This window comes from Gracilinanus agilis, chromosome 1 (genome assembly GCF_016433145.1).
Source record: "Gracilinanus agilis isolate LMUSP501 chromosome 1, AgileGrace, whole genome shotgun sequence".
Classification (NCBI taxonomy): Eukaryota; Metazoa; Chordata; class Mammalia; order Didelphimorphia; family Didelphidae; genus Gracilinanus; species Gracilinanus agilis.
In genome coordinates, this window is record NC_058130.1 from 401,117,908 (window position 1) to 401,144,402 (window position 26,495).

General features: G+C 39.0%; 1 protein-coding gene across 1 annotated transcript in view; it reads left to right on the top strand.

Moving 5' to 3' along the window:
* Positions 1 to 26,495, top strand: part of MYO5B (myosin VB) — a 582,592-nt gene that overhangs the window by 530,461 nt on the left and 25,636 nt on the right. The window contains exons 27-29 of the mRNA XM_044681604.1: positions 677 to 777; positions 20,436 to 20,513; positions 25,900 to 26,098. Of these exons, the coding sequence (XP_044537539.1) occupies positions 677 to 777; positions 20,436 to 20,513; positions 25,900 to 26,098 (378 nt within the window). The remainder of the gene's footprint in view (positions 1 to 676; positions 778 to 20,435; positions 20,514 to 25,899; positions 26,099 to 26,495) is intronic.

Genomic DNA, 26,495 nt, shown 5'->3' on the forward strand with positions numbered 1-26,495 from the left:
ATAAAAAATAAAGGGCTCATTGGATTGAGAGCCAGGCCTAGAGATGGGAGATCCTAGGTCCAAATCTGCCCTCAGACACACTAGCTGTGTGACCCTGGGCAAGTCACTTTACCCCCGTTGCCTAGCCCTTCCCACTCTTTTGCCTTGGAACCAATACATAGTATTGGTTCTAAGACAGAATTTAAGGATTTTTAAAAAGTTGTTTCTACATGGAACTGGAAAAATAAACAAATAGATGAATGAATGAATGAACAAATAAATAAGTAAGCAAATGAATGAATGAATGAATGAATGAAACTGGGTGGGAGGGCTTCATTTATTTTATTTCATAGGATGAATTTGACATTTTAAAGCAGCTTTCCAGGAGAATCTTTCTGTACTTGACTCCCACCCAGAATTAAATGTACTCAATTCTGTATCTAAACAATTTTTGTCTTGTTTAAAATACATGCTCTCATACTTTTCCCATCTGTGCACTTAACTAGAGAGAGACAGAGACAGAGAGAAGGGACAGAGAGAGAGAGACAGAGAGAAGGGACAGAGAGAGAGAGAGAGAGAGAGAGAGAGAGAGAGAGAGAGAGAGAGAGAGAGAGAGATTGATTTTATGCTCCCTTGACAGATGTTAGTATAAACAGAGTTGTCTTTATTTGTCTTAGCCTGTCACATTTCTCTCTAGGAGCCCAATATTAATGCCCGGACTAGTTGGCCCAACAGTGAAAAGCATGTGGACCAGGAGGATGCCATTGAAGCCTATCATGGGGTCTGCCAGACAAATAGGTAAGTCCCATCTCCCAGGAGAAGGAAGGGAGAGACTTTAGCTCAGGCAGATATTTCACTTCCACCATGCACTGACTAAATGCACACCACCATCCCAATTGTTACGATGGATAAAAGAGGTGGGGAAAATTCTTGACTTCAGGGAGCTTTTAGCCTACTTAGGGAAAGACTAATACACCCACAGCTTAGCTCCCATGTACTTACTGGAAGAAAGGAGCTCTCCAACAAGTTGAGAGGGATAAGCAAAGAAAAGGACATCTAGTTGCTGCTTTGGCTAGTTGAACCCCTTCTCCGTTGACTGAGAGCATAAAAAATGATTTCTAATCCTCCCAAGTCATATGTTCTATTTTTTCTATTCTAACCCCAGCTGAACCTGTATTATATTATTTCAATCCATTTTCACAAATCCTCCTTCTGAGTAGCAATGTGGCACCTGTGAAAAGTCCTGGAGATACAAAACTAAAGTGAAATGGTCTCTGGCTTCACAAAGGGACTTAGTATACAATATGTTTGCAGATAATTGAACATGTGTTGTACTCATAACTTAAAGGGTATTCAGGAAGGCTAGATCGCAGAAATCTTTAAAGGGGATATAAGAGCTGAACTGAGCCTTAAAAAAGGAAAAGAAGCAAGAAGAGAGCTTGGGAGCTAACTTGTTGAGCCAGAGATGGAGATGGAATGCTGAGCTCAAGGAATAGCCAGAACTACAGTTAGGCTGGAATTGTTTTTTTTTTTATTTTAAACATTCTTTTAAAATTTTGAGTTCCAAATTCTCTCCTTCCCTACCTACTGAGAAAGCAAACAAATGAAATTAATTATATATATGAAATCATGAAGAACATATTTCCATATTAGCCATACCACCGAAAAAGGAAAGGAAAGGGAAAGGGAAAGGGAAAAAGAAAAGGAAAAGGAAAGGAAAGATTTACTTCAGATAGCACTCAAAGTTTATCAGTTCTTTCCCAGGAAGTTATAGTAATTTTTTTCCATTATGACTTCTTTAGAATTGTCTTTGATCATTATATCAATTAGTGTAGCCAAGTCTTTCACAGTTGATCATTATCACAGCATTGCTGTTAACTGTGCATAATGAACTCCCTGTTCTTCTTATTTCACATTGCATCAGTTCTTACAGGTGTTGCTATATTTTTTCTGAAATTATCTCCCCTATCATTTCTTATAGCACATTAGTGCTCCATCACATTCATATGCCATAATTTGTTCAGCCATTTTCTAATTGATGAGCATCCCCTCAATTTCAATTCTTTTATACCACTAAAAGAATTGCTATAAGTATTTTTATAAATATAGGTATTTTTCCTTTTTATAAAAATCTCTTTGTGCACCAGTCTAGTAGTGGTATTACTGGGTCAAAGGATATGCATAGTTTTTATAGCCCTTTAGGCATAGTTCCAGATTGCTCTCCAGAATGGTTACTCTATCAACAGTTAATAATTGCATCTATTTTTTCCTCAATCCTTCCAAAATTTATTATTTCTGATAGATGTGAAGTAGTACCTCAGAGTTGTTTTAATTTGCATTTCTCTAGTCAATAGTTATTTAAGAGCATTTTTTCATATGATTATAGAAAGCCTTAATTTCTTCTGAAAACTGCCTGTTTATATCCTTTCACCATTTATCAAAGTGGAAATAGTTCTGATTTTTATCAATTTGACTCAGTTCTCTATGAATTTGAGAACTGGGGCCTTTATTAGAGAAGTTTGCTGTAATTTTTCTTATATTGCTTTATTGTCAATGACACCTTTTAGTAAAATGTAGTTTCTATTATTATCTCTTTTAATTAGGTTTCTTTTTGCTTTAGTTTTGTCTGAGATCAGAATTGCTATCCCTGCCTTTTTTACTTCAGCTTAAGTATAACAGATTCTGCTTTAGCACTTTATTTTAACTCTATATGTGTCTTTCTGTTCAAGTGTGTCTCTTCTAAACAACATATAGTTGGATTCTAGTTTCTAATCCATTCTGTTATCCACTTGTGTTTTATGGGTAAGCTCATCCCATTCATATTCATAGTTATGATAACTATGTATTTACTTCCATCCTGTTTTCTTCTGTTTATCCTACTTCTTTTTATCCTCCAAAGTCTGTTTTGCCTCTGATTACTTCCTCACTTAATCCTTCTTCCCTTTTATTGTCCACCCTGCCCCAAATCTCTTATTCCCTGCCTTTCCTATTTCCCTTTTAGGTAAAATAGAGTTCTATAAACAACTTTAGTGTGTGTTTATGTATATATACATACATATATATTCCCTCTTGAGACAATTCCAATGAAAATGAGGCTCAGGCATTGTCCACCACTCACCCCATTTCCCCCTCCACTAAAAGCTCTTCTTTGTGCATATCAATGTGAGAAAATTTTTCCTACTCTTCCTCTCCCTTTCCCATCTCCTTTCTTCCTACTTTATTTGTTTAGAGATCATCCCAACATAATCTGTTCAATCCCAACATAATCTATAATGACATCTGTCTATGTAGACTCCTTCTCACTGCTCTAATAATAAATTTCTTAGAAGTTACATGTGTCATCTTACCATATGTTTCACTTTATTGAGTCCCTTATGATTACTCTTTCATATTTACCATTTTCCCCCAGAAGGATTATTGTTGAAAGCTATCCAACTTCTCCACATAATCTGATAAGGATAGCTTAGGTGATAAGAAAGAAGGAGGAGACTCTGGATTTCTGTCCGTTCATAGTTGCTCTGAGGTACAATGGAGTCACAAGTTTATTATATATGAAATTAAAGCTCCCTTTCACCCAAAAGCACAGGGGAAGTTTCACAGCTGCGCAGAATTGCAATTTCAACATAGACAATACAAAGTGGCTTCAGAAACTTCCAAGTGTAGATAAGAACCAGACTGAACTTTCAGCCGCTATCAGTAAACCAAGTTTTGGAATATTTTGCTAAGACGGGAAGCCCCTGAATTTGGGGCCTTGGCTGTCTGAAACTACTTTTGAAACCCAGCAGCTGCATTTTTGACCAAGGGGGAGAATTAACCTCTTGACTTAGTTTTCTAAGAACTTAAAGCTTTCCAGTAAGACTATATTGTTTTCTAATAAGAAAAGGTGTGGATCATAAAATGAGTCAAAAGAGGAATCTGATTTTTATCTTAGATAGCCCATCCAGTCTTGTTATAATTTTATAGAATAGAAAGATTAACACACAGCTCTGCCGGGCTGCATTGACCTTTTGATGGGATCCAAATAAAAATATCTTTTTGAGACTCTGTTTCTCTTAATGGCCTCCCACAGATTATACTCAAGTTTTGCTGAGAAATTTATTCTTAATTGTAATCCTAACTCCTTTGCCTTTTCGAATATCATATTCCAAGTCCTCCACTCTTTTAATATGGGAACTGCTAAATCTTGTGTGAATCTGACTCTGACTCCATGATATCTGCATTATTTCTTTCTATCTGCTTGCAATATTCTCTTTCTTTCTTTGTTTTTTAAGCCCTTAACTTCCGTGTATTGGCTCCTTGGTGGAAGAGTGGTAAGGGTGGGTAATAGGGGTCAAGTGACTTGTCCAGGGTCACACAGCTGGGAAGTGTCTGAGACCAGATTTGAACCTAGGACCTCCGGTCTCTAGGCCTGACTCTCAATCCACTGAGCTACCCAGCTGCCCCCCTTGCAATATTTTCTCCTTGATCTGGGATCTCTGGAATTTGGCTGTAATATTCCTGGGAGTTTCCATTTTGAGATCTCTTTCAGGAGGTGATTAGTGAATTCTTTCCATTTCTACTTTAACCTTCTATTTTTTTTAATTTTTTTAAACCCTAATATCTTTTTATATATATCCTTCTGTATTAATTTTTTTAATTTGTTATAGTGCTAGGCAATGGGGGTTAAGTGACTTGCCCAGGGTCACACAGCTGGGAAGTGTCTGAGGTTGGATTTGAACCTAGGACCTCCTGTCTCTAGGCCTGGCTCTCAATCCACTGAGCCATCCAGCTGCCCCCTTTAACCTTCTATTTTTGATCACAGATTTCAGGTAGTCCAATAATTCTCAAATTATCTCTCCTTGATCTCTTTTCCAGGTCATTTGTTTTTTTCAGTTAGATATTTTATATTTTCTTCTACTCTTTCATTCTTTTGCCTTTATTTTGTTATTTCTTTTTGTCCCATGGAGATATTAGCTTCCACTTCCACAATTCTAATTTTTAAGGAATTATTTTATTTAACAAGCTTTTGTACTTCTTTCTTCTATTTGGTCAATCCTGCTTTTTAAGACATTCTTTTCTTCAGTGAGTGTTTATACCCCTTTCACCATTTGACCAATTCTGGTTTTTAAGATATTATTTTCCTTGGTATTGGGGGGAATGGGTTCTAAGCTATTAATTCTCTTTTCATAAATTTCTTGCATCATTCACATTTATTTTCCCAATGATTCCTCTGCCACTCTTATCTCTTTCTTTAATTTGTCTGGGAATTCTTATTGGAACTGGATCCAATTAGCATTTTTCTTTGAGGCTTTGCTTGTATATATTTTTATGCCATTGCCTTCTTCTGAGTTTATGTCTTGATCTTCCCCGCCATTTAGTATCTTTTTATGGTCTTTAAATTTATTAGCATTTGCTCATTTTCCCATCCTATTTTTTGACTTTTAACTTTATGTTTAAGTTGGGTTCTGCTCACCTTGGAGTAGGAGCCACTGTCCCAAGGTTCAGGCTTTTTTTTTTTGTACTACTATTTTCAGAGCTTTTTCTGAGAATCCGAAAGTTTTTGGTGCTTCTAAGGTGACTTTTCCAGGGAAAGGTGCTGCAGGCACTGCTCTTCTGGTGTCTTCTTTTGTCTTGTCCAAGGGAAAGTCCTTGCTCTCCTATAGCCACAAGTACTAGCGTTTCTCTTGGCCTTGGAACTGTGTCCAGGGCCTCTGCTCCCTTTTGACTGAGAAGAAACATTCCTTTCCTCCCTTGAATTATGCTTCAGAATGGCTTATAGACAAAAGAGTTGCCAGTCAGCACCAGGCCTGTGTCCAGTACTAGAAAAGGGTCCTCTGTAATCACTTTCTCACCAGTTGTCCAACCCTACTTACTGTCTCTGGACTGAGAGCTCCCGAATCTGTCTCTGTTGCTACTGTTGCTATTGCAACTGCACCCAAGGCTCACCATTCTTGCTGCTGCTGGGCTCCAGGTCAACTCCCACCAAGTGTCACTCCAAAATTTGATTAGATAAAGTTATTTTGTGGAGAATGTTGGGAGAGTCCATCTGGGTTGCTGCCTGTGCTCTGCCATCTTGGCTTCCTTGGCTGAAATTTAGAGTTGGTAATGAGAGTTATAAGAAATCTGAAAGGATTAAGTTGGTTGAACTCAAACTTAAGGGGGGGTTCTCCTAATAATAGTGTATTTATTGTATATATTGTACAGTAGAGAGCCACTGAAGTTTTTCAAGCGGGATATGGATGTGGTCAAACCTATACCCTAGAAAGAATATTTCAGCAGCTGTAGTAAGGTTAATTTAGAAAAGAAAGACACTGGAAACAAGAAGGTCAAATAGGAGGGCTGTTATGGTTATTTAGGCAAGAGATGATGAAGAGTCTGAGCAAGTGTGGTGGTCCTGTGATCTGAGAGAAGAGTTTCAAAGTTATGTTATGTTACAGAGGTAACATCAAGAATATTTGGCAATTGATATCATATGAATATGGAGGAGGGCTGTGACAGAGGGATAAAGAAGAGAGGATGACACATGTTTTCAACCCATGAGACTGTAAGACCCTCAACAGAAAAAGGGAAGTTAGACAAGAGAAGGGAAGAGTTAATGGAAGACAGTGGATTCCATTTTGGGACATAAAGAATTTGAAATGCTGGTGAAAATGTACTGGTGAATAGGTCTACCAGGCAATTAGCAATGTGGGACTCAAGTTAAAATGAGATATTAAGACTGGATATATGGATATTGGAGTCCTCTCTATAGAGATTATAATTTAGCCCCTGGGGTCACCAGGAGAGAACATGTAGAGAAAGAAGCAAAGAAAAACCAGTGATAGAGCCACAGATTATATGAAAGGAAGCTAAGCGGGTCAGAGGTGGATGATGCAGAGATTAGTGATGATCATTTGGATTACTGAGAGAATAATCAGATGGGAAGGAAGAAAACCAGGAACAAATAGTATCAGGAAAGCCAAAAGTGGAGAAAGCATCCAGAATATGTCAACACTGTCATAAGCTGTAGAAAAGTCACCAAAGATGAGGATTAAGAAAATTCTTTTAGATTTAGCAGTTTTAAAATTATTGGTAACCTTTGAGAGAATGGAAAGAAAGATCATGATGGATACTGTGAAATACTACAGTGAAATGTGCCTGGAGAAGGTTTTGATATTTGGAGAAATTAATAATCTCATCAATGTTGGGAAATCTTCTGGTGGCACAACTAAGAGCTCATCCATACATTATTTTCCTAAGTAATTCTTGTTTATGTATTTTGGGCACCAGAAGAGTTGTTCTGTTTTTCTTAGATTTGGAAATGTGTTTATCTGTGTTCCAATTAGAATGATTTGCCGAGTTGTTTGGGAAATGAGGGAAAAAATAATTGTAAGATCATATATTTAGAACTACACAAGGCCTTCTTATCCAAACCTGTTATTTACTAGGAAAGGAAATGAAGGGTCAAGAGGGGCAAGTGGACCCAAGGACACATCAGTAGTAAAAGGCAAAGTTGGTTGGAATTTGAACCCAGGTTCTTAACTCCAAATCCATTAATCTTTTCCCTGTCCCACACTGCCTTTGTGAAACTTTTTCTCTCCTCTTCTCATCTCCTTCCTATCCCAGATTTGCTGTCATAGAAGACTTGCTTACTAGAAACCTCCTTCTTGTTTAAAAAAAATAATATTTTGTTGATGCCAGGTTAAAACTGTGGCCTTCTTTCTGTCTGTCATCCCTTGCTTTCCTCATATGATCAGCCTACCTGCTCTTAGAGTCATAGATGTTGCTGATTTTGACATTTCTTATCCACAAGTCATTGGCAAAACTGCAGTTGTTCTAATCAACCATAAATCTCATTGCCTTTTGAGTTACCTCAATTGTGAGTTTCTTAGGTCATGATATTTTACAAAATAACTTGGATAAATCTCACCTATAGGAGACCACATTTCTGGATAGTCTTTATAGCTACTTGTGAAGTCTAGACTCCATTATTCAAGGACTCAATCCAATTTACAGGACACTCCATCCCATTGCTCTCACCTTTGAGCCATTTTATTATCAATTAGTTATCAATTAACCTTGTTCATATACATAAAGGGAAAATAAAAAGAAGAGAAATTCCGACTTGTTGGTTAGGAAGCTCATAAGACCCTTTCTTGGGTAAACAAAATGGAGATTGAAACCAACCTATTGGCTAAAATTCAATTTCTATGCATGGTACTTTGCATGTAGAAGGCACTTAAATATTTTAATTTTTTTTAATGAACAAAAAACTAATTTATTTTCCTCCCACTCCCCAATTGAAAAAAGAAAAAATCACCTTTGTATCAATTACACATAGCAAAACAAATTCCTGCCTCATTTATGTCCAAAAATATATGCCTCGTTCTGCACCTGGAGTCCATCACATCTGCCAGGATTCATCAACCATTCTCTGGAATCTTAGTTGTTCCTTACATTGATCACAATTCTTGTTTGTCTTTATAATATGTTTCCAGCTTGTTTCCTGACTTTTAATTTTATATTAAAGTTGAGTTTTCCTCCCAGGGTAGAGAGGAACTATTGCAAACTTTAGGCTTTTGCTGCTGCTGTTTTCTGAGATAATTCTGGGAACTTGGAAGTTTAAGGAGAGGTGTGGTCATGGCTCTCTTGGCCTGTACTCTGGTCTTTGAGTGACCACAAACATTCTTTTCTGCCCTGGAACTATTTCCAGGATCCCCACTCCCCTGTGGCCATGTTCTCTAGTATTTTAGTCATCTTTCTCACTCTGAGACTGCTACCTGGATCCTGATATGAGCAATACAGCAGAGGTCTGCATCCAGTGCTCTCAAAGTATCCTGTGTAATCTCCTTCTGTCCAGTTGCCCTGGCCCCTTCCTATCTGTGGGGTGAATATTCTAGAAGTTGCTGCCTCTGATTGTCTCCCCCCAAGACCTGTGCTCTCTTGTCAGGTCAGGGTCCACTGTTAGTTTTCCAGGGTACAGTGGCTACTCTCTATTCTCACCTCACTGAGAGAGACCTTTCCTACTAACCATCTAAGTTGTATTGGTCTGGAAAATTATTTCACTTTGTCCTTTTGTTGGTTCTGCTACTCCAGATCTGTTTCAAGGTGTTTGGAAGGGAATTTGGAAGAGTTCAGGCAAATCCCTGCCATTATTCTACTGTCTTGGCTTCATCTCTTATTACATTTACATACCATAATTCATTCAGCCTGTCCTCAATTGAAAGACACCCCTTAGTTTCTAGTTCTTATGGAAGGCATTTAATAACTACTCATACTAGCTGTGGGATCATAGAAAACATGGTAGACAGGAAGACCCATCATGAATTATGCCTCTGATTCTTACAAGTTGTGTGGCCTTGGGCAAGCAGTTTAACCTATCTAAGCCTCTTTCCTCATTTATAAAATGAAGGATTTCTGAGGCTCCTTCAATTCTAAATCTTGGTGCTAATCAATCCTTACAAACTTCCATCTCCTCATTTGTGAAATGGGAATATTAATACCTGTGGCACCTTCCCTATAAGGTTTCTATGAAGCTATTGAAAAAACGAATGCAAACGCTGGCAAATTTGTAAGTGATCTACAAACCCCAGATGTTATTGAATACTCTCAGTCTTAGGTGTCCAAAATCCATAAAAATCCAGAACACTCTAAGGTGTCATTATAGCTAAATCCTAATTAGTGCAAATAATGAATCTCCTGCTGTGGTGTCATATATTTGAATTTGCACTTTTCAAAGTTGTAATGATGTACAATATTCTAGCCCAATGGAAATATGCGGTGCAAATTCAAAAAGTGTGATCACTTCTAGAGATGTGTTCATTGCACTAAAGCCTAGTTGTAAAATAAGGAGCAGATCTTGTTTCAGAAGTTCATTTTGTGTATGCTTCATGGAATCATACGGGTTTAGGGCTGGAAGGACTTTGGAGATCAAGCCCAAGTCCCTTCCTTGTTTTACCTCTGTGGAAAACCAAAGCACAAAGGCGAAAGACTCTTTCCCAGGACCTGTAGACTGGGGATCCTAACTTCATCCAGTGGTCTTCTCACCACTATCCCGATAAATGAATTTTCCTAACTGTTCCCAGAATAGCAATGATGAATTTATTCTTAAAGCAAGAAAATTATTTTCAAAGGCGGGAGCGGAGAGGGAGAAAGGGAAAGAAGAAGAGAAGAGGGAGATAGGACAGAAAGTGAGTCTCCTTTGTTTTAAACTAAGATCCAGATTTAGTCATTTTAAATTATCTTGGGCCAAGATAAAAGGACTCAGGTGATAAAAAAAAATCCTCTTCTGTGCTTGGTCCTGACAAATAAGCAATGGCATCCTCCTAATCTGCAGGGGGTTGCTATTATCAGCTCCCTTTTTATTACCTCCAAACACCTGGCAGGGAGCCAAGCCAGAGCACTCGTTTTCTCAGGGGAGTTTTAATATCCTGAATTTGTGTTTTCCCTTATACTAGTAATAAAGGTGATTATGATGAAATTAAAAATAGCTTCTATTATAGCTAAAATAATTCAGTTCCCAGGAAGCCCAGGCTGAAATAAGGAGCGAATAGCTGAGGAGATGGAGCTAACCACAAGAAAGAACAAAGTGTATTAGCCCCAAAAAAGATCCTGAAAAACAGGATCCCCCAGTGGGTTGGGTGCCTTCCAGGAAGCCATGAGCTGTTTTGTCTCCAGGCCAACCTGGCACATCTGCCTTGGAGCAGAAGGAATTTTTTAGCTATGTTGGTGCTCAGAGAAAGGGTAGGCAGATGTGAAAGATGGCAGAGGCTTGATAACATTGACTGATGGTTGCTTGGAGCCCTGCCCAGGAGGGCAGTTCACTATGCTAAAAGCTATCCTCAACTGATTCAGGATTCTTTTTTTTTTTTAATTTAAACTCTTACCTGTGTACTGGTTCCAAAGCAGAAGCATGGTAAAAGCTATGGGGGTTAAGTGACTTGCCCAAGGTCATACAGCTAGGAAATGTCTGATGCTAGATTTGAACTCAGGATCTCCTATCTCTAGGCTTGGCTCCCTATCCATTGAGCCACCCAGCTCCCCACAGGATGCTTTTTATTTTTTTAAAATAAATTTTAATTTAATTTAATTTCCCCCCCAATTACATGTGCAAACACTTTCCATCTTTCTAAAAGGAATTTGGAGTCCCAAATTCTATCCCTCTCTTTCCCCTCACCCCCTGCTAAGATGGTAAGCAATGTGATGTAGATTTTACATGTGCAATCAGATAAGACATATCCCCATATTAATCCTTTTGTGAAAGGGAATTCAAACAACAACAAATATTAAGAAAGAAAGTGAAAAAAGAGTGCTTTGATCTGGATTCAGACCCCATCAATTCTTGCTCTGGAAGCAGATGGCATTTTTTATCATGAGTCCTTTGGGATTGTTTGGATTATTGTAGTGCTAAGAATGGCTAAGTCTTTCATGGTTGTTCATTGTACAGTATTCCTGTCACTACATACAAATGTTCTCCTGGATCTGCTTACTTCATTCTGTTTCAGTTTATGTAAGTCTTTCCAAGTTTTTCTGAGCTTCTCCTGCTCATCATTTCTTACAGCAAAATGGTATTTTGTTACAATCATATACCATAACTTACTCAGCAACTCCCCAATTGATGGATATCCTTTCACCTTCCAGTTCTTTGCCCCTCAAAAAAAGAGCTACTTTAAAAATTTTGGACATTTGGTCCGTTCTCTTTTTATTTTTTTATCTCTTTAAGATACGAACCTAGTAATGGTATTGTGGGAGGAGGACCTGGATCCTTTTTTAAAAAAGAGGAATTTGTTTTCTTCTAAATACAGCACCCCTATTTTATGGAATTTTTGTTTAAAACATAAATTGTGTGCTATGTGAGTGTATAAGGGACCTTTTTTTTCTACCAATGATATTTATACCTCCAGAGAGGATCTCTGTTGATCTTTACATGTCTATCTCTTACACAAACACATACACAAACACACACACACACACACACACACACACACACACACACACACCCCAATTTATAGACCCGGGAAAGAGAAAATAAGGTTTTACAATTTAATTTAGTATCCATTGGAGAATGGCTGAACAAGTTATGGTATGTGAAGGTGATGGAATACTATTATACTATAAGAAATGAAGGAGGTTGTTTCAGAAAAACCTTGGAAGACTTGTATGAACTGCTGCAAAATAAAATGAGCAGAACCAAGAGAACAATCTATACATTCACAGTAATATTATAAAGGTAATCAACTGTCAAAGACTTAGCAACACAGATCAATTCAGTGATCCACCACAATTCCAAAGGACTCAATATAAAATGTGATCCACCTCCACACAGGGAGCCAATAGAGTTAGAACACAAATTGAAACAATTTTTCTCCATTATTTTCTTGCTTTTTGTCTTCCTTTCGAATATGCCTAATGTAGAAGCAACGATATGTGTAATGGATATCATATTTCTCAGTGGGTGGGGAAGAAGTGGAAAGATGTACAGAATTTAGAACTGAAAATAAAATTAAATTATGCTTTTAAAAAGTGAGAAAAAAGACTTCACTTAGGAACAATTATAAATACAAGCATGACAGTGAAGAGATCAGGTTCAAGTCAAAGTTACTTAACCTTTCTGGATTTCATTTTGGAAATGGAGCCTTGGAATAAGATCCTGAAAACAGGATCAGGATCTATGTTTATCTTCTTATCTCTGTCTTCTCTTCTTCTTCCCCTACTCCTATTTATAGAATTAGGAAGGGAAAAAAAGCCAAGATTGAGACTCATTTGAAAAATAAGAGGAATAGATAAGTTGGTCCTTTTGACCTCAAAAATCTATGATCTTGTGGTCATTTCACATAGTGTTGGTAACTATGAATGGGAAGAAAATTTTCTTTTTTTTTAAAGATTTTTAAAGGTTTTTTAATTTAAAATTAATCCAATTTGTTCAAGATCACACAAAGAGTTAGGGGCAAAGCCAAACAAGAACTGAATTTCACATCCAATTTTCATTGTACTGGATGACTCTTCCAACTCACCATTGCAGAGTAGAGAAACCCCACAGAGCCAACCCTTTCACATAGTGATTTTTTGAGCCAACATGCCCCCAGGGCAACTGGCCATCCAGTGTCTGGAAAATCCTTAAACCACTTATTATTCTATGTAAAAAGCAGTATTTATTTTTTGCTCTCTGACATGTGTATGCATGCCACATACATGCACAGTACATTCATGCATGACCCCTCTAGCCATGACACATACATAGATAATGCCATGATGTGTATATTCATGGTGCATATATTCATGAGGATTGCACTGAGCTCATATGCTAAGTGGACATTCCCTTAATAAACACAATTAACCTTGTTTATTAAAGAGGGATGTTTTGAATGAAAAGGGAGCCTCATGGAGATTTTCCTGGAGTCTTACATATGTGATTAGGTTTAGACACCAACCACCAAGCCCTCTAAAAGTTCATGCCATCTGGCTGAAATATGGCCATATGGAGCCTCAGAGTTCCCAAGTCTGGGTTTGGAAACAATTCCTTTCACTATCCTTGATTAGACACTTCAATTTTCCTCCAGTGTTTAAAATGCCCTAACATTTTTAAAAATGCCGCAGCTACCAGCAACAACTTTATGACTTCTGAAAAGCAGATTGTCAAATAATATAGGAGGTATTCTGTGGCCAAGTCTGAAACTTCAAATGCCTTGGGTCCCTCATATCACAGGATATCATTAAAAAATCAGAACAGGAGATAAAGGAGGGAAAAAAAATTGTGAACTAAAGACTTAGTCCCAGAAGGCTTCTTTTATAGAGATAAGAATTTTATAATCCCAGTCCTAGAAAGAACCTGGAGAGGTCAAGCACTCTCACTCCTTCGCCCGACAGATAACATTTCAACAGTGCAAGAAAAGTGATTGCTTATTTCTGTTTCCGCAGGGTTCTGGGAATAGAGGTTGTGTCACATTTATTGCAGGCCAGTTCTAGCATGAGGTTCCATTTATATTTTAAAAAATTATAGTGTAGACTCTATATTCAAAGAGCTAGGAAGGAATCCTCGAGATCATCTAAATCCGAGCATCTTCATTTAGTTGTATGATCTTGGGCAAATGACTCTTCCTCTCTCAGACCCTTTGTTTCCTTACCTGCAAAGGTAGAGGATGAAACCAAATGATCGTTAATGCTCAGTCCAACTCTAATTTGCAGGATCCTTTCCTTTCAGTTACAAGGAAGGGGACAGAGGTCCAGTTTCCTGACTTCTAGAATAAGGCTGCTGCCTAATCAAACTTTATTACAATTTAAATTTATCAAAATAAATTCACTTGTATTCAGTTGATGTCTGACACGTTGTCAGACATGCAGTAAGCCATCATCAAATGTTGGTTGATTGATTTAACTGCACAGATCTTACATTTTTGTAATAGTCAATTTCACAAAACTGGGTTTTCTATTATTACCACTAGGTGGCACTTTTAGACCAACAATAGGGAAATCATAGATGATCTTCCTTCATTTTCAGCTGCCAAAGATCTAAAAAGCTTCCCTCACTTCTTCTCTTCAATTTCTCCTGGTCTGCTCTATCCCTTCCCTTTCTTTCCTTCTGTTGATAATCCCTTCCTTTGAGAAATCTCTGAGGCTCAGATGTGTTGTGAGTCATTTCTAGAACAGGTACTCTAAAAAAAGTCAAAGGAGCATAGATTTAGAAATCAAAATAGTCCACAGAAATCAAGCAAAATCCATTACCCTCATTTTATTGGAAGAGAAACTGAGGCTCAAAGGTCAAAAAAGGAAAAATTGTACAACTGAAACCCAGATCTTTAGATTCCAGAACTATTATATTTAATCCTGGTAAGTGTTCCCCAGGGCAGCAAGGTGCATGATGGAAGGACATGGGCAGAGTACCTATCTAGATGGGTTATGAAGTCCCCCAAAGGGAAGAAGTAGCTGAAAATTTACTTGCTGAATTTAACTTGGGCTGTGATATTCACCAAACTGAGCACGTGTGCAATGTGCAGAGCCACATTCCTTGGCTTTGATGGCAATGCTACTAAACAGAAATATGAAAACAGCCTATTTTTTATTTTATTTTTTTCCAGATTACACAGAAATACAATTTTTAATAACAGTTTTTTGACATTTGTGATCCAAGATGGCAGGAAATATGATATAGGCTATACATACACTCTCATGCAATATATATTTCCATGTTTGTCATGTTGTAAAAGAAGATATATCACTTATACTAGGAAAAAATCATGAAGGAAATAAAGTGAAGAATGGCATGCTTCAACCTGCATTCAAACTCCATCAGTTCCTTCTATGATGGTGGATATCCTTTTTCATCATGAGTTCCTTGAAGTTGTCCTGGATCCTTGCATTGCTGATAATTCCTAAGTCATTCACAGTTGATCATCATACACTCTTGTTGTTAGTATGTGCAACATTCTCTTGGTTCTGCTCACTTCACTTTGCATCACTGATATAAGTCCTTCCAGTTGGTTTTTTTTTTGTTTGTTTTGTTTTGTTTTGTTTTGTTTTTTTGGCGATCATCCTGTTCTGAAGAGAGCATTTTTATCAATACCATCCTAAAGAACAGACTTATGGATAAGCAAACAACTTCTGATACTCCATATCTGAACCCTCTCCTGCCCTTAGTCCTTCGAGATGAAATCCAGCCAAATGGACAAACCACGTATCTTTGGACTCTGTGCCAGAAGACTCTCCAGCCTTTCACAAACAAGACAAAGGAGTCTCAGACTTTTCTCGATGTGGTCAGTAGGCTCCAGTTCACTTCCAGAAGAGTGAATTTTGTGGCTTTTCACAATTCTACTATTATAATGAAGATGTGTTAAGAATGGAGGGAGAGTATAATGCTGCTAAGTTTATTAAATCTACCAAGGACCATTATGCAACAAAGTGGTCCGTCTTATGGGAATGCTTCCACAAGGGTCTCTTATGAGGTTATTAGTGCTTTAAGTCAGGCTAGATGTATGAGATGGTTCACAGGGGTTTCTCATTTCTAGTTAAGTATAGCAATTTAAAGACTGCCTTGCAGGTTTATGACAAGGAAGTGCAATGGACACTGGAAACAATCCTCTACAGAAACTGGTTTTTACCTTTGAAGTAAGAGAACTTCCAGGCCAGCGACACTCACTGGCAGGATTCTCCTTTACTTTTGTCCAGCTGCTTCCTCATCATCCCCTTATCCATCCTGCCTTTATTTGCTTGCGTATGGTGGATTTATTGGTGTGTACTATAGAGCTACACAGCCTCCCGCCGGATGGAAAAAGACTTTCTATCCCAGAAGATGGCCGGAACCTTGTGAGCCAGGGTAAGAGGGCCCAAGGAGACTTAGAAAAGAAAAGGCTATTTTGCCTCAGGTTTATTCTCATTTCTCCACCCCCTTTGTCCTCCCCATTTGGTCCCTTAAAAAAATAACAAAACAGTTTTTTAAAAGACCTGCTTTCCCAGCAGTATGGTGTGATTGCTTATTTTTAGAAACTGCCCAGGGAAAGGAAATACACTTGGTTTAAATAGAACATCCTGGTCAGGGGGGAGGGAGAGAGGGAAGATTGAAATCAGAAAGATTCATCTTCATAAGTTCAAATTTGGCCTCAGATACTTACTAGCTGTGTGACCCTAGGCAAGTCACTTCACTCTGCCTCAGTTTCCTCATCCATCAAATGTGCTGGAGAAGGAAATGGCAAATCATTCCATTGTCTTTGCCAAGAGAATCCTAAAGGGAGGAATGGAGAGTCCAACATGACTGAATGACATGTCCTACCCCCTCAGATGTCAGCAAGATTTTCCTGATTCCAGAAAAAGAGAGTTACAAGTAGCTAGAATGGTCTAAAAAGGAAAGAAGAGAAAAGTTCCAAGGGGGGAAAGAAGGAGAAGGGAGATGGCAGGACAACACTACATGAGAAAATGCAGATAGACATCCTTGAGGTCTGAATGAGGACGTGCTAAAGGAACCCCACTGATATCAAAGTTTGTAGTCTTTCCTCCAAAAGTTAGTAATATTGCCAAAAATCGCTGGTGAGGTCATTCCTTTGGGTTAAGGTATAGCCTTGACCCAAAAACTCCAGTTAAAGTTAATTTACAGGGGCAGAACCATGCAGCAAGAGCCTGAAACTGCTCTGAATACCTTTCCAAATCAATCTTTAAAAGGTACCTCAAAAGCACAGGAGTCAAAACAGGACGAGTGATGAGGCTCTCCCACTGAACACAATATGAGAGGTTGGCAGAGAGAGTGGATGTCCATGATATAAAGGAGAAGAGGGAGCAAAACTGCACAAGGAAAAGCTCAGGCCAACTGCCATCAGGACTTAGGCAACTTCAGGATCCCAGGACTCAGACTACACCAACAAAAGAACACCTCAGACTCACCCCTGGAAATCCTAGACCCTGGAAGTAAGGTTTGGAGTGTCAGAGCACTGGGCACACTGAAGGCTCTGAGATGGTGGTGAAGATAGCCCCAGGGCAAAACCCTGCCAGCCAGAAGCTAAGATAAAAATGGCCAGCAACTTGCAGGTCTCCCAGGGCTTGAGCAGGAAAATGAGCAAACAGCAGGGAAAAAAAAGCTTTTGACCCTGGAAAATTTCTACGGGGAAAAAGAGCAAAAAACAGAAGCAACAGGAGATGATAAGAAATAAGCAAGCACATGCAAACTCTTCAAAAAAATGGAAATTGATCACAAGCTCTGGAAGAACTCAAAAAAAAAGTTTAAAAAATCAAATAAGACAGGTAGGAGAAAAAAATGAGGGGAAAAATGAGAAATTGCCAGCAAGGTCATTCCTTTCTCAGAGTCATTAAAACACATTTACATTTTCTAGGCAGAACAACATATTTAGCTCCTCCACCTGGATGTCTTTTGCCAGTATTTCAAACCCAGCTTGTCTAAAAATCACACTTGTCTTTTCTCCTAAACCCACTTCTTCCTAATGACATCACTTTCAGCCAGGATTACTGCCATTCTTTCACCCTATCTCTCATATTTGAACCTTTGTATTATTTGTGACTCATCCCTCTTACTATCCAGCAGTTGTTACCAAGTGCTATTATTTCCACTCCTGGAATAACTCTTTTGTTCTTCCCCTCATCTCTATTTCCACTGCTATCACACTAGGGACATGGCCTCATTGCCAGAACTAGCGACTATTGAAAAAATCTCCTAACGGGTCTTCCCACCTCTGATTTCTCCCCCTTGGACCCATCTTCCAAACCACTTTCAAAATTGCTCCCAGCTCTGCTCAGATTACTCTTCCACTAAAAAATTTCCAGTGATTTCCTGTTGCTGCCTGAATAAAGTTCATGGTACTTTGCTTGATGCTCAAAGTCTTCCATATTCTAGCACTACTCATATTTCCAAGCTTCTCTCATACTCTATGTTCCGGGAAAACCGGTGTGTCTTTGTCCCCCAAATATGAGACTTGCTTTTTCCACGTTCATAGCTGTGCTCATACTGTCCCCTATACATATGGCACAATAGATATAGTGCAGGGCCTTGTATCAGAAAAACTCGTCTTCCCAAGTTCAAATCCAGCCTCAGACACTTACTAGCTATGTGATCCTGGGCATGCACTTAGCCCTGTTTGCCTCAGTGTCTTAATCTATAAAAATAAGTTGGAGGGAGCAGCTAGGTAGCACAGTGGATAGAGCACCAGACCTGGAGTCAGGAGCACCCAAGTTCCAATCTGGCCTCAGACACTTCCTAGCTGTGTGACTTAGGGCAAATCACTTAACCTCCATCCAGTGGTTCCCAAACTTTTTTGGCATACCGCCCCCTTTCCAGAAAAAATATTACTTAGCCCCCTGGAAATTAATTTTTTTTTAATTTTAAAAGCAATTAATAGGAAAGAGAGATGCACCTGTGGCCCTCGCCACACCCCTGAATCGCTGCAGCACCCACCAGGGGGCGGTAGCACCCACTTTGGGAAACACTGGCTTAGCCTTACTGCTCTTCTGTCTTAGAATTGATACAAAAACAGAAAGTAAGAGTTTTAAGTAAAAGTAATCTGGAGGAGAAAATGCCAGAAAAACCCTAAATAGGATCCCAACTCAGCAATAACAAATGCCTAGAATATTGTCCCTCTTCCTCCTCATCTGTTGCTTTCCTACTCTTCCTTAGAAGCCTAACTCAAAAGCTACCTACCTCTTCAATAAATTTTTCTCTCATCCTCCATCTTGACCTTGTTGGTAATGAATTTTCTCCCTTCCATAACTACTTTGTTCTCTACACCTCTAATGTAATGATTGTGTGATATTGTCTGTGAAAGGGATCTGGGTGTTTGGTATCCCTATTAGAATATCATTTCCATGAAGGCACATATAATGTATTGTCTCATGCCTATATTAATATCTATTGCCTGGAACCAACTGATCATAAATATTTTGTTATGAATTGATCTCAGAGCAAAATAATTCTGTGAATTCGTTAGCATAGATATAGTAAGCCCTGAGCATGCAATATGATTGTTATGAGTAGGAGGAAGAGGGGAGCAGGAGGGAATGAGAAAGGTCAGATACTCTGGGTACCAGGGAGAGATGGATGGATGGATGGATGGGGAGAGCAGCTCAGTATCAGTTTGAGGCATTCGTTTTGTCGCTTCTTTACACAAGACTCTGAAGCAGTGCTTGTTATTGGGGTTGCCTAATATTCACTTGTCCTCAAGGATCTTACAATCCAACACAGAAAAAAACATAATAGAAGAGAGCCATTCTATGAACAAGAGTCACTAGATTTCTGTGTGCATTCCGCTATTTTTTATTTAAGCCATGCCAGATTGTCTCCAAATCATTAACGTCATGAATCTGTAGGTGGTGGGGTAGTGGTGAATCATTCCATCTTCCTGCTTGGCATTCGAAATCATTTGCTATTCCATCTCGAGTACTCCCATTCCCTCTACCATCGATAAAGCAGTCCCTTTCCTCTCTGCCTTGGCTTTGTGAGCTCTCCTTGCTTCCTTTCTCTCCCTGAACCTTGATCATTCAGGTAAATGCAAATACATGCTGTGTGTGTATATGTGTGTTTGTGTGTATGTGTATGTGTGTACAAAGGCTTTCATTGCACCATGAGATTTTATCCATCCTCTTTCTCATTAGGGCTGATTCCCAGAGGCATCACAAGTAAGTTATCCGTTTCTTTTTCTTTGATAATATATTTCCCCTGCTTGCTTTATTTGCAGCAATCACAGATGATGGCATGAGGCATGAAAGATCTGTTTCCTTGATAGTAAACTAGGTATAAAAACAAGAGCCCAATAATTCCTCCAAGGCTTTGCTATGCAATCAAGAGGGAAGAGATAGGATCTAGATCATATAATGATCTTATCTTTCATTTACCTGAATATGTCTTACATGAATGCTGTTCTAGGATCTGTACCCTTTTCCTTCTTTTATTTTTGAATTATAATGGGGCTTACTAGGCTTTCTTAACTTTTCCTGCTGAAATATCTGTCTGACTATCTTTTCTATCTACTGGTTCCTTTTTTTTTTTTTCTCCTATCCTTTATTTCTAGCAAGACTGAGGATTGGGGATATTTGAATGAAGATGGAGAACTCGGCTTGGCCTACCAAGGCCTAAAGCAAGTTGCCAGGTCAAATAATCTTCTTTCCTTCTTGTTTCTGCTCTGTCTGTGATGCCTGTTTAGCTACTCGCTCTGGCTTTAAATTAACAAGAGTATAAGTAGGGACGTGGGTCAGCCACTGGATGGCTTTTCCTTACTTGGTACCTGATATCGCAGTCCTGTCCTCACTTTTTGTATCAGGGCTAGAGCTTCTATGGGAACAGGGAAATCATGGTATCAAACAGGACCTGACATATGTCTGTTCACATAAGAAATCCCTTGGATGTAGATGTAGACAAGACAGTTATTTTCACCTCCATTTTCAGTTAAAGAATCTGAAGAGGGACAGCTAGGTAGCACAGTTAGTAGAGTGCCCAGGCCTGGAGTCAGGCATACTTGAGTTCAAATCTGGCCTCAGACACTTCCTAGTTGTGTGACCTTGGGCAAGTCACTTAACCCCAGTCACCTAGCCTTCACCACTCTTCTGCCTTGGAATCAATACTTGGTTGATTTTAAGACAGAAAGTAAGGGTTGAAAAAAGAAAAATAAAGGAAGGAAGAAACAAAGAAAGAAACTGAGGACCAGGGAGGATTTAAATGACTTTGCCCAATGTCATTGGCCAGTGTTAGAGTTGATATTAAGAAATCTAGATTTTTCATTTTTAAGATATGAGTTAAGATGTAATTCAGATAAGATAGAAGATAAAATTCCAATTTTAAGATATAATTTTATTATAAACTTAAGCATTCTCAACAACAATCATCAAATAAACAAGAAGAGAAAGACTCCTGTCCTTGGAGTCAAGAGAAACCTGATTTTGAATTCTTCTGGCCCATGATAGTTGTGTGACTATGGGCAAGTCACTTATTGTCTTTAATCCTCAGTCTCTCCATCATGTAAAACTGGGAAAATAACCCCTGTTGAGGCAACCTCCTCATTTGTTATGAGGATCAAATGGGAAGGTGAACATAAAGCACCTACAAAATTTAAAGCAGTTATTTTATCAATAGAAAATAATATCAGTTATTATTACTAAAAAAATCATGCATGAAATGATAAACTCCAAATTATTTATGGTGTGCTTTAGAGGTAATGTTCATTTTAGAAAAAGAGTGACAAAAATATCTTATTTGCTGTGTGCCCTTCTGTTCATTTTTCCATCTGTACTAGATTTTATTGCTCTGAAATCATAGTCATTTGAATATGAGAGAAGAATCGAGGTGGGGCCCAGTGGATAAGGTATTGTTTAGACCTGGGACCAGGAAGATCTGAGTTCATATTCTGTTTCTGACACGACCAAGCTTTGTGAATCTGGGCAAAACATTTAACCTTGCTAAGCCTCAGTTTCCTTATCTATAAATTAGAGGCAATGACAGCACCTTCAAAGAATTATTGTGAAATTGATTCAAATTATGTGTGTAAAGCCCTTAGAGTATTGCATAATTGCAAGGAGTTATGATGGTGCTGATTTGTCTTTTTTTCTTTGTGCTATCGTTTAGTCATTTTCAATTGTGTCTGATTCTTCCTGATCCCAGTTGGGGTTTTCTTGGCAAAAATACTGGAGTGGTTTGCCTTTTCCTTCCCCAGCTCATTTGACAGATGAGGAAACTGAGGCAAACAGGGTTATCTTGGTTACAAGTTGGATTAACTTCCTGAGTTAACCTCTCAACTTTTCAAATTTTCTGTCAGTGTGAGCTATTATATTGCCATAAATTTCACCATAACAATTTGAATCCCAACTTAGTGGCCCAGTTACTTCTAAGGCCATTTGATAAAAACAAGATTTGAATCAAACCAAGGACTCTGGACAACTCTCTGCAACCCACAGTGATGGGGACTGATCCCCTTGGGTCACCTTGAGAAAGTTATCCTTCCCTTTTTTCTCCTTCAGCAGGTATTCTGACATAAAACTAGGCTTTGGGATATTGGACAGAAAGGCTTTGCAGAATCTCCAGGGGTGAGAAGAGAAAAAGATGCTCCGTTTCTTTTGTTTGATTTCCCAGAGCCCAGGGGATGAGAGGGATAACATTCTTATTTAAGACTCCATTGCATTTCCTTGGGTACCAATAAACTGGTGACAGGAGTAGGGAGGATTCTTTTTTTTGGAGAGGGATGGAGATAACTCAGGGGATTGTGTTTATGTCTAGGGTCATGTATCTCATACACTCACATACACACTCGGCAGCCCATGCTAGAGCCTGCATGACAGGACTATGAAGTGGGACGTGTCAGAGCACATGAGCATTTGTCATTTGGTCCTGGGTAAATAAGGCTATGGGCACCCAGGTGGTACAGTGGATGGAGTGTTTGGACCTGGAATCAGAAAGATTCAAATCTGCCCTCCTCAGACACTTACTAGCTCTGTGACTCTGGGTAAGTCCTCAAACCCTGTTGACCTCAGTTTCCTCATCTGTAAAATGAGTTGAAGAAGGAAATGGCAAGCCACTCCAGTATCTTTGTCAAGAAAATCCCCCCCAAAAAAGTCATGAAGTGCCAAACATAACTGAAAATGATTAAACAACAAAAACAATGTCAGTTCCCTCCAGATCCCCTTGCCCTACTTGAATCCCATCCCAGAGCTTAGTCCTCACTTTCTGAATTTTATTCAACCTTTCATTCCTGTTGGCCTTCGTGGTATCCAGTTATCTATTTGTGCGTCAGAGGTATCCCAACCCTAAAGGCTGCCACCCCTCCTCAGCAGTGGAAGTAAGTGGTTGGTGAAGTCCTCACTGACTTCCAGAAGGAGTCTCCCAAGTAGTGACGAATAGCCCCCAGCATCAAGTCCATGTGCCCATTTTCAGATCCTTTTGAGTCCAAGAGCTCCTATGTCCATCTCCTGCCTCACACACTGAAGGGTTTATCTCACATGAATGCGATCATAGCTTCACCCCTAAATTGTGGGAGTGGGGAGGGCGTTGGACTTTGGAGTCAAGAAGACCTGGGTTCAAACCCTCCCTTGGGCATTTACCAACTCATGATCCTAAAGCAAGTCATTTTCCTTCATTTTATTATAGTTTCTTCACCTGTAAAAAGTGATGACCCCCTAAGCTCCCTTCTAGCTCTTCTGTCCTATAATCTGACATGTACATATGGTTTAAGATGTGGGCTGGTCTTTATCATATTCATCTCAAGGACGGATGGTGTATCACAATACTGTGCCAGACACTGGCCATGTTCCTTCCTCAAATCCTAAAGAAGGCTGAGGGATGAATTTCTATAGAGGCTATACCTAGAACACAAATCTTCAGACTAGTATCTAGAATATTGATGTTTTGTATGAATAACAAATATTGGATATTTTAGAGTGAAACTAGGATTCCATAATCAATAGTTACTGATAATTTCCTTGATTTCTCCTCATGTTTTTTTTTTCACTCTAAGATAGGGGCCAAAAGAGATAGTGATCACATAATGTTAGCATGCAAAGGGAAGGGACCCAAATGACCATGAAATCCTTATCCTCATTCTCATTAACAATAAGCGATCACATGTATGTTACTAGAAATGAACTTTGAAGAGCTTTATGATCCTACCTGCTTTCTTATTTGAACCATATGGCAATTTTGTGAATAGAGAATAAATATTATTATTCCCATTTTACAGATAAGGAAATGGAAACTAATAGAAGTTAAGTGACTTGCTCACATACACACAACTATTAAGTGACAGACCTAGGAGGACTCTAATTCTGACTCTTAGGTCAAAGTTTATTATACTTTGTTACTTCTTAAAGAGCAGTGATTTACCCAAAGTCACACAGAATCTAGAATCCCTAATATTATCTTTTCCTTTCTCCCTCTCAGTTACTCTAACCTAGATCCTTCTTCCTCCACTTAATAAACCAATTAACATTCTTAAAGTCTCCTTACACCAGTGATTCCCAAAGTGGGCACCACCGCCCCCTGGTGGGTGCTGCAGCAATCCAGAGGAGCAGTGATGGCCACAGGTGCATTTATCTTTCCTATTAAATGCTATTAATTTTTTTTAAATTAATTTCCGGGGACACTAAGTAATATTTTTTCTGGAAAGGGGGTGGTAGGCCAAAAAAGTTTGGAAACCACTGCCTTACACTTTCTGTTACCAACTTTGTTTTCCCAAAGCATAAAAAGTACATCTGTGCAGATAGGAGGGTGCTGGGGGCAAAAGAATAGATATTTTTCTTTTTGAAGTTTTATGAAATAGAAGAAAAGCATATCATTTATCACTTGTTTATATGAATATATGATTTGGGGTTTTGGTTTTAAAAGACCCTATTTCAAAAATGAAAAATATGGAAATAGGTCTCAAGTGATAATTCGTGTATAACCCAGTGCAATTGCTTGTCAATTCCAGGAAAGGGGAGGCAAGAGGGGAGGGAGATAACATAAATCATGTAACCATGGAAAAATATTTTTAAAAAACATTAAAATTTTAATTAAATTAAATTTTATGAAAATACAATGGAAAGAACAAATAGTCTTAGAGACAGTAGTCCTAGGTTTAAATCCTAGCTGATACTTCCTAGTTATCTGACCTGGACAAGTCACTTTGTTGTTGTTATTCAGTCTTTTCAATTATGTCCAACTCTCCGTGACCCCAAATGGGGTTTTCTTGGCAAAGACACAGGAGTAGTTTGCCATTTCTTTGTCCAGCTCATTTGATAGATGAGGAAACTTAAAGCAAACAGTCTTAAGTGACTTGCCAAGAGTCACCCAGCTAGTAAATGTCTGAGGCCAGATTTGAATTCATATCTTCCTGACTCCAGACCAGGCACTACCCACTGCACCACCTAGCTGTCCCCAAGTCACGTTACCTTTTCCTCATCTATAAAATGGGGATGAGGATGCTTATACTTCTTACCTCAAAGGGAGGGCAGTTCTAAGAAGAATGCTTTGCCGACCTTCAAGCATTATGGAATGTGAACTGTTATTTTTATGAAAGGGGAAATAGCTAATAAGATCAGCTCATCAGTCACTCAACGAGGATTTGTTAAATCCCTCCTCAGTGTTAACGTCTTCTCTGAACAGGAGGGTTCCCATTTGGGCTTTGTGGTGAACATCAGCATTTTTGTAGTGGTAAAGTAAAATGTGAGGAGTTCATCTTTGCTCTGATGTCTTGATATGGAGACAGCCCTTACCGCCAACATTCTCTCGAGATATAATGTAAAGCTTAAAAGTGAGACAAGTTGAAGTTGTCTGCTTTTGAAGTCCTGTGACTGGCCCTTTGTAGTCATTGGCTTCTTAGGGATGGTCTTGCTTGCTCGTCCTGAAGTTCTCATTTTCTTTGCCATGTCAGTGTCTCAGCTTGCATCTTGTCCTCTGCAGAAGTGAGCTTATGCCGCTGTTCTAAGTCAGCCCAACATTCTGTGCTTGCCCCTTCTCAGCCCAGGGGTCAGGGACTTGACAAAGAAGTCAACATGCCCTCCTTGCTCTTGTAGGTTGCTGGAAGCCCAGCTCCAGGCCCAGAGCCGAGAGCATGAGGAAGAGATGGAGTCTCTGAAGAGCCAGATCGAAACCTTGAAGGATGAGATGGACAAGCAGCAGCAGACCTTCTGCCAGACACTCCTGCTGTCTCCAGAGGCCCAGGTGGAGTTTGGAGTCCAACAAGAAATATCCCGGCTGACCAATGAAAATCTGGTAAGGAACCCACATTCACCTCCTTTAAGTCCTGTCTCCATGGAAACGTAGGTAGCACAGTCTGGGTAGCCTGGCAACCCTCAAGGATGTTCTTACCCCTGGGACAGGAATAAGGGCTGGGCAATGAGTTATTACAATAGTAGCCCCAACTCTGTGTGAAGTTACTGACCAAGGGCCTGGACCCTTCATGATGATGTGGCCAGACACAACAGAAATGATGGCTACCCTTGACCCTTTGGGCACTATGGATTAATTTTTTTTTAATTTCAGATCTAATTTGTACCCTTTCCCCTTCCCTATCTATAACAAAGGCAAGAAAAACAAAACCTGTTACAAATATTTAGTCATGCGAAAAAAATTCCCTGATTAGCCATATCTTTAAAAAAGAGAGGAGAAA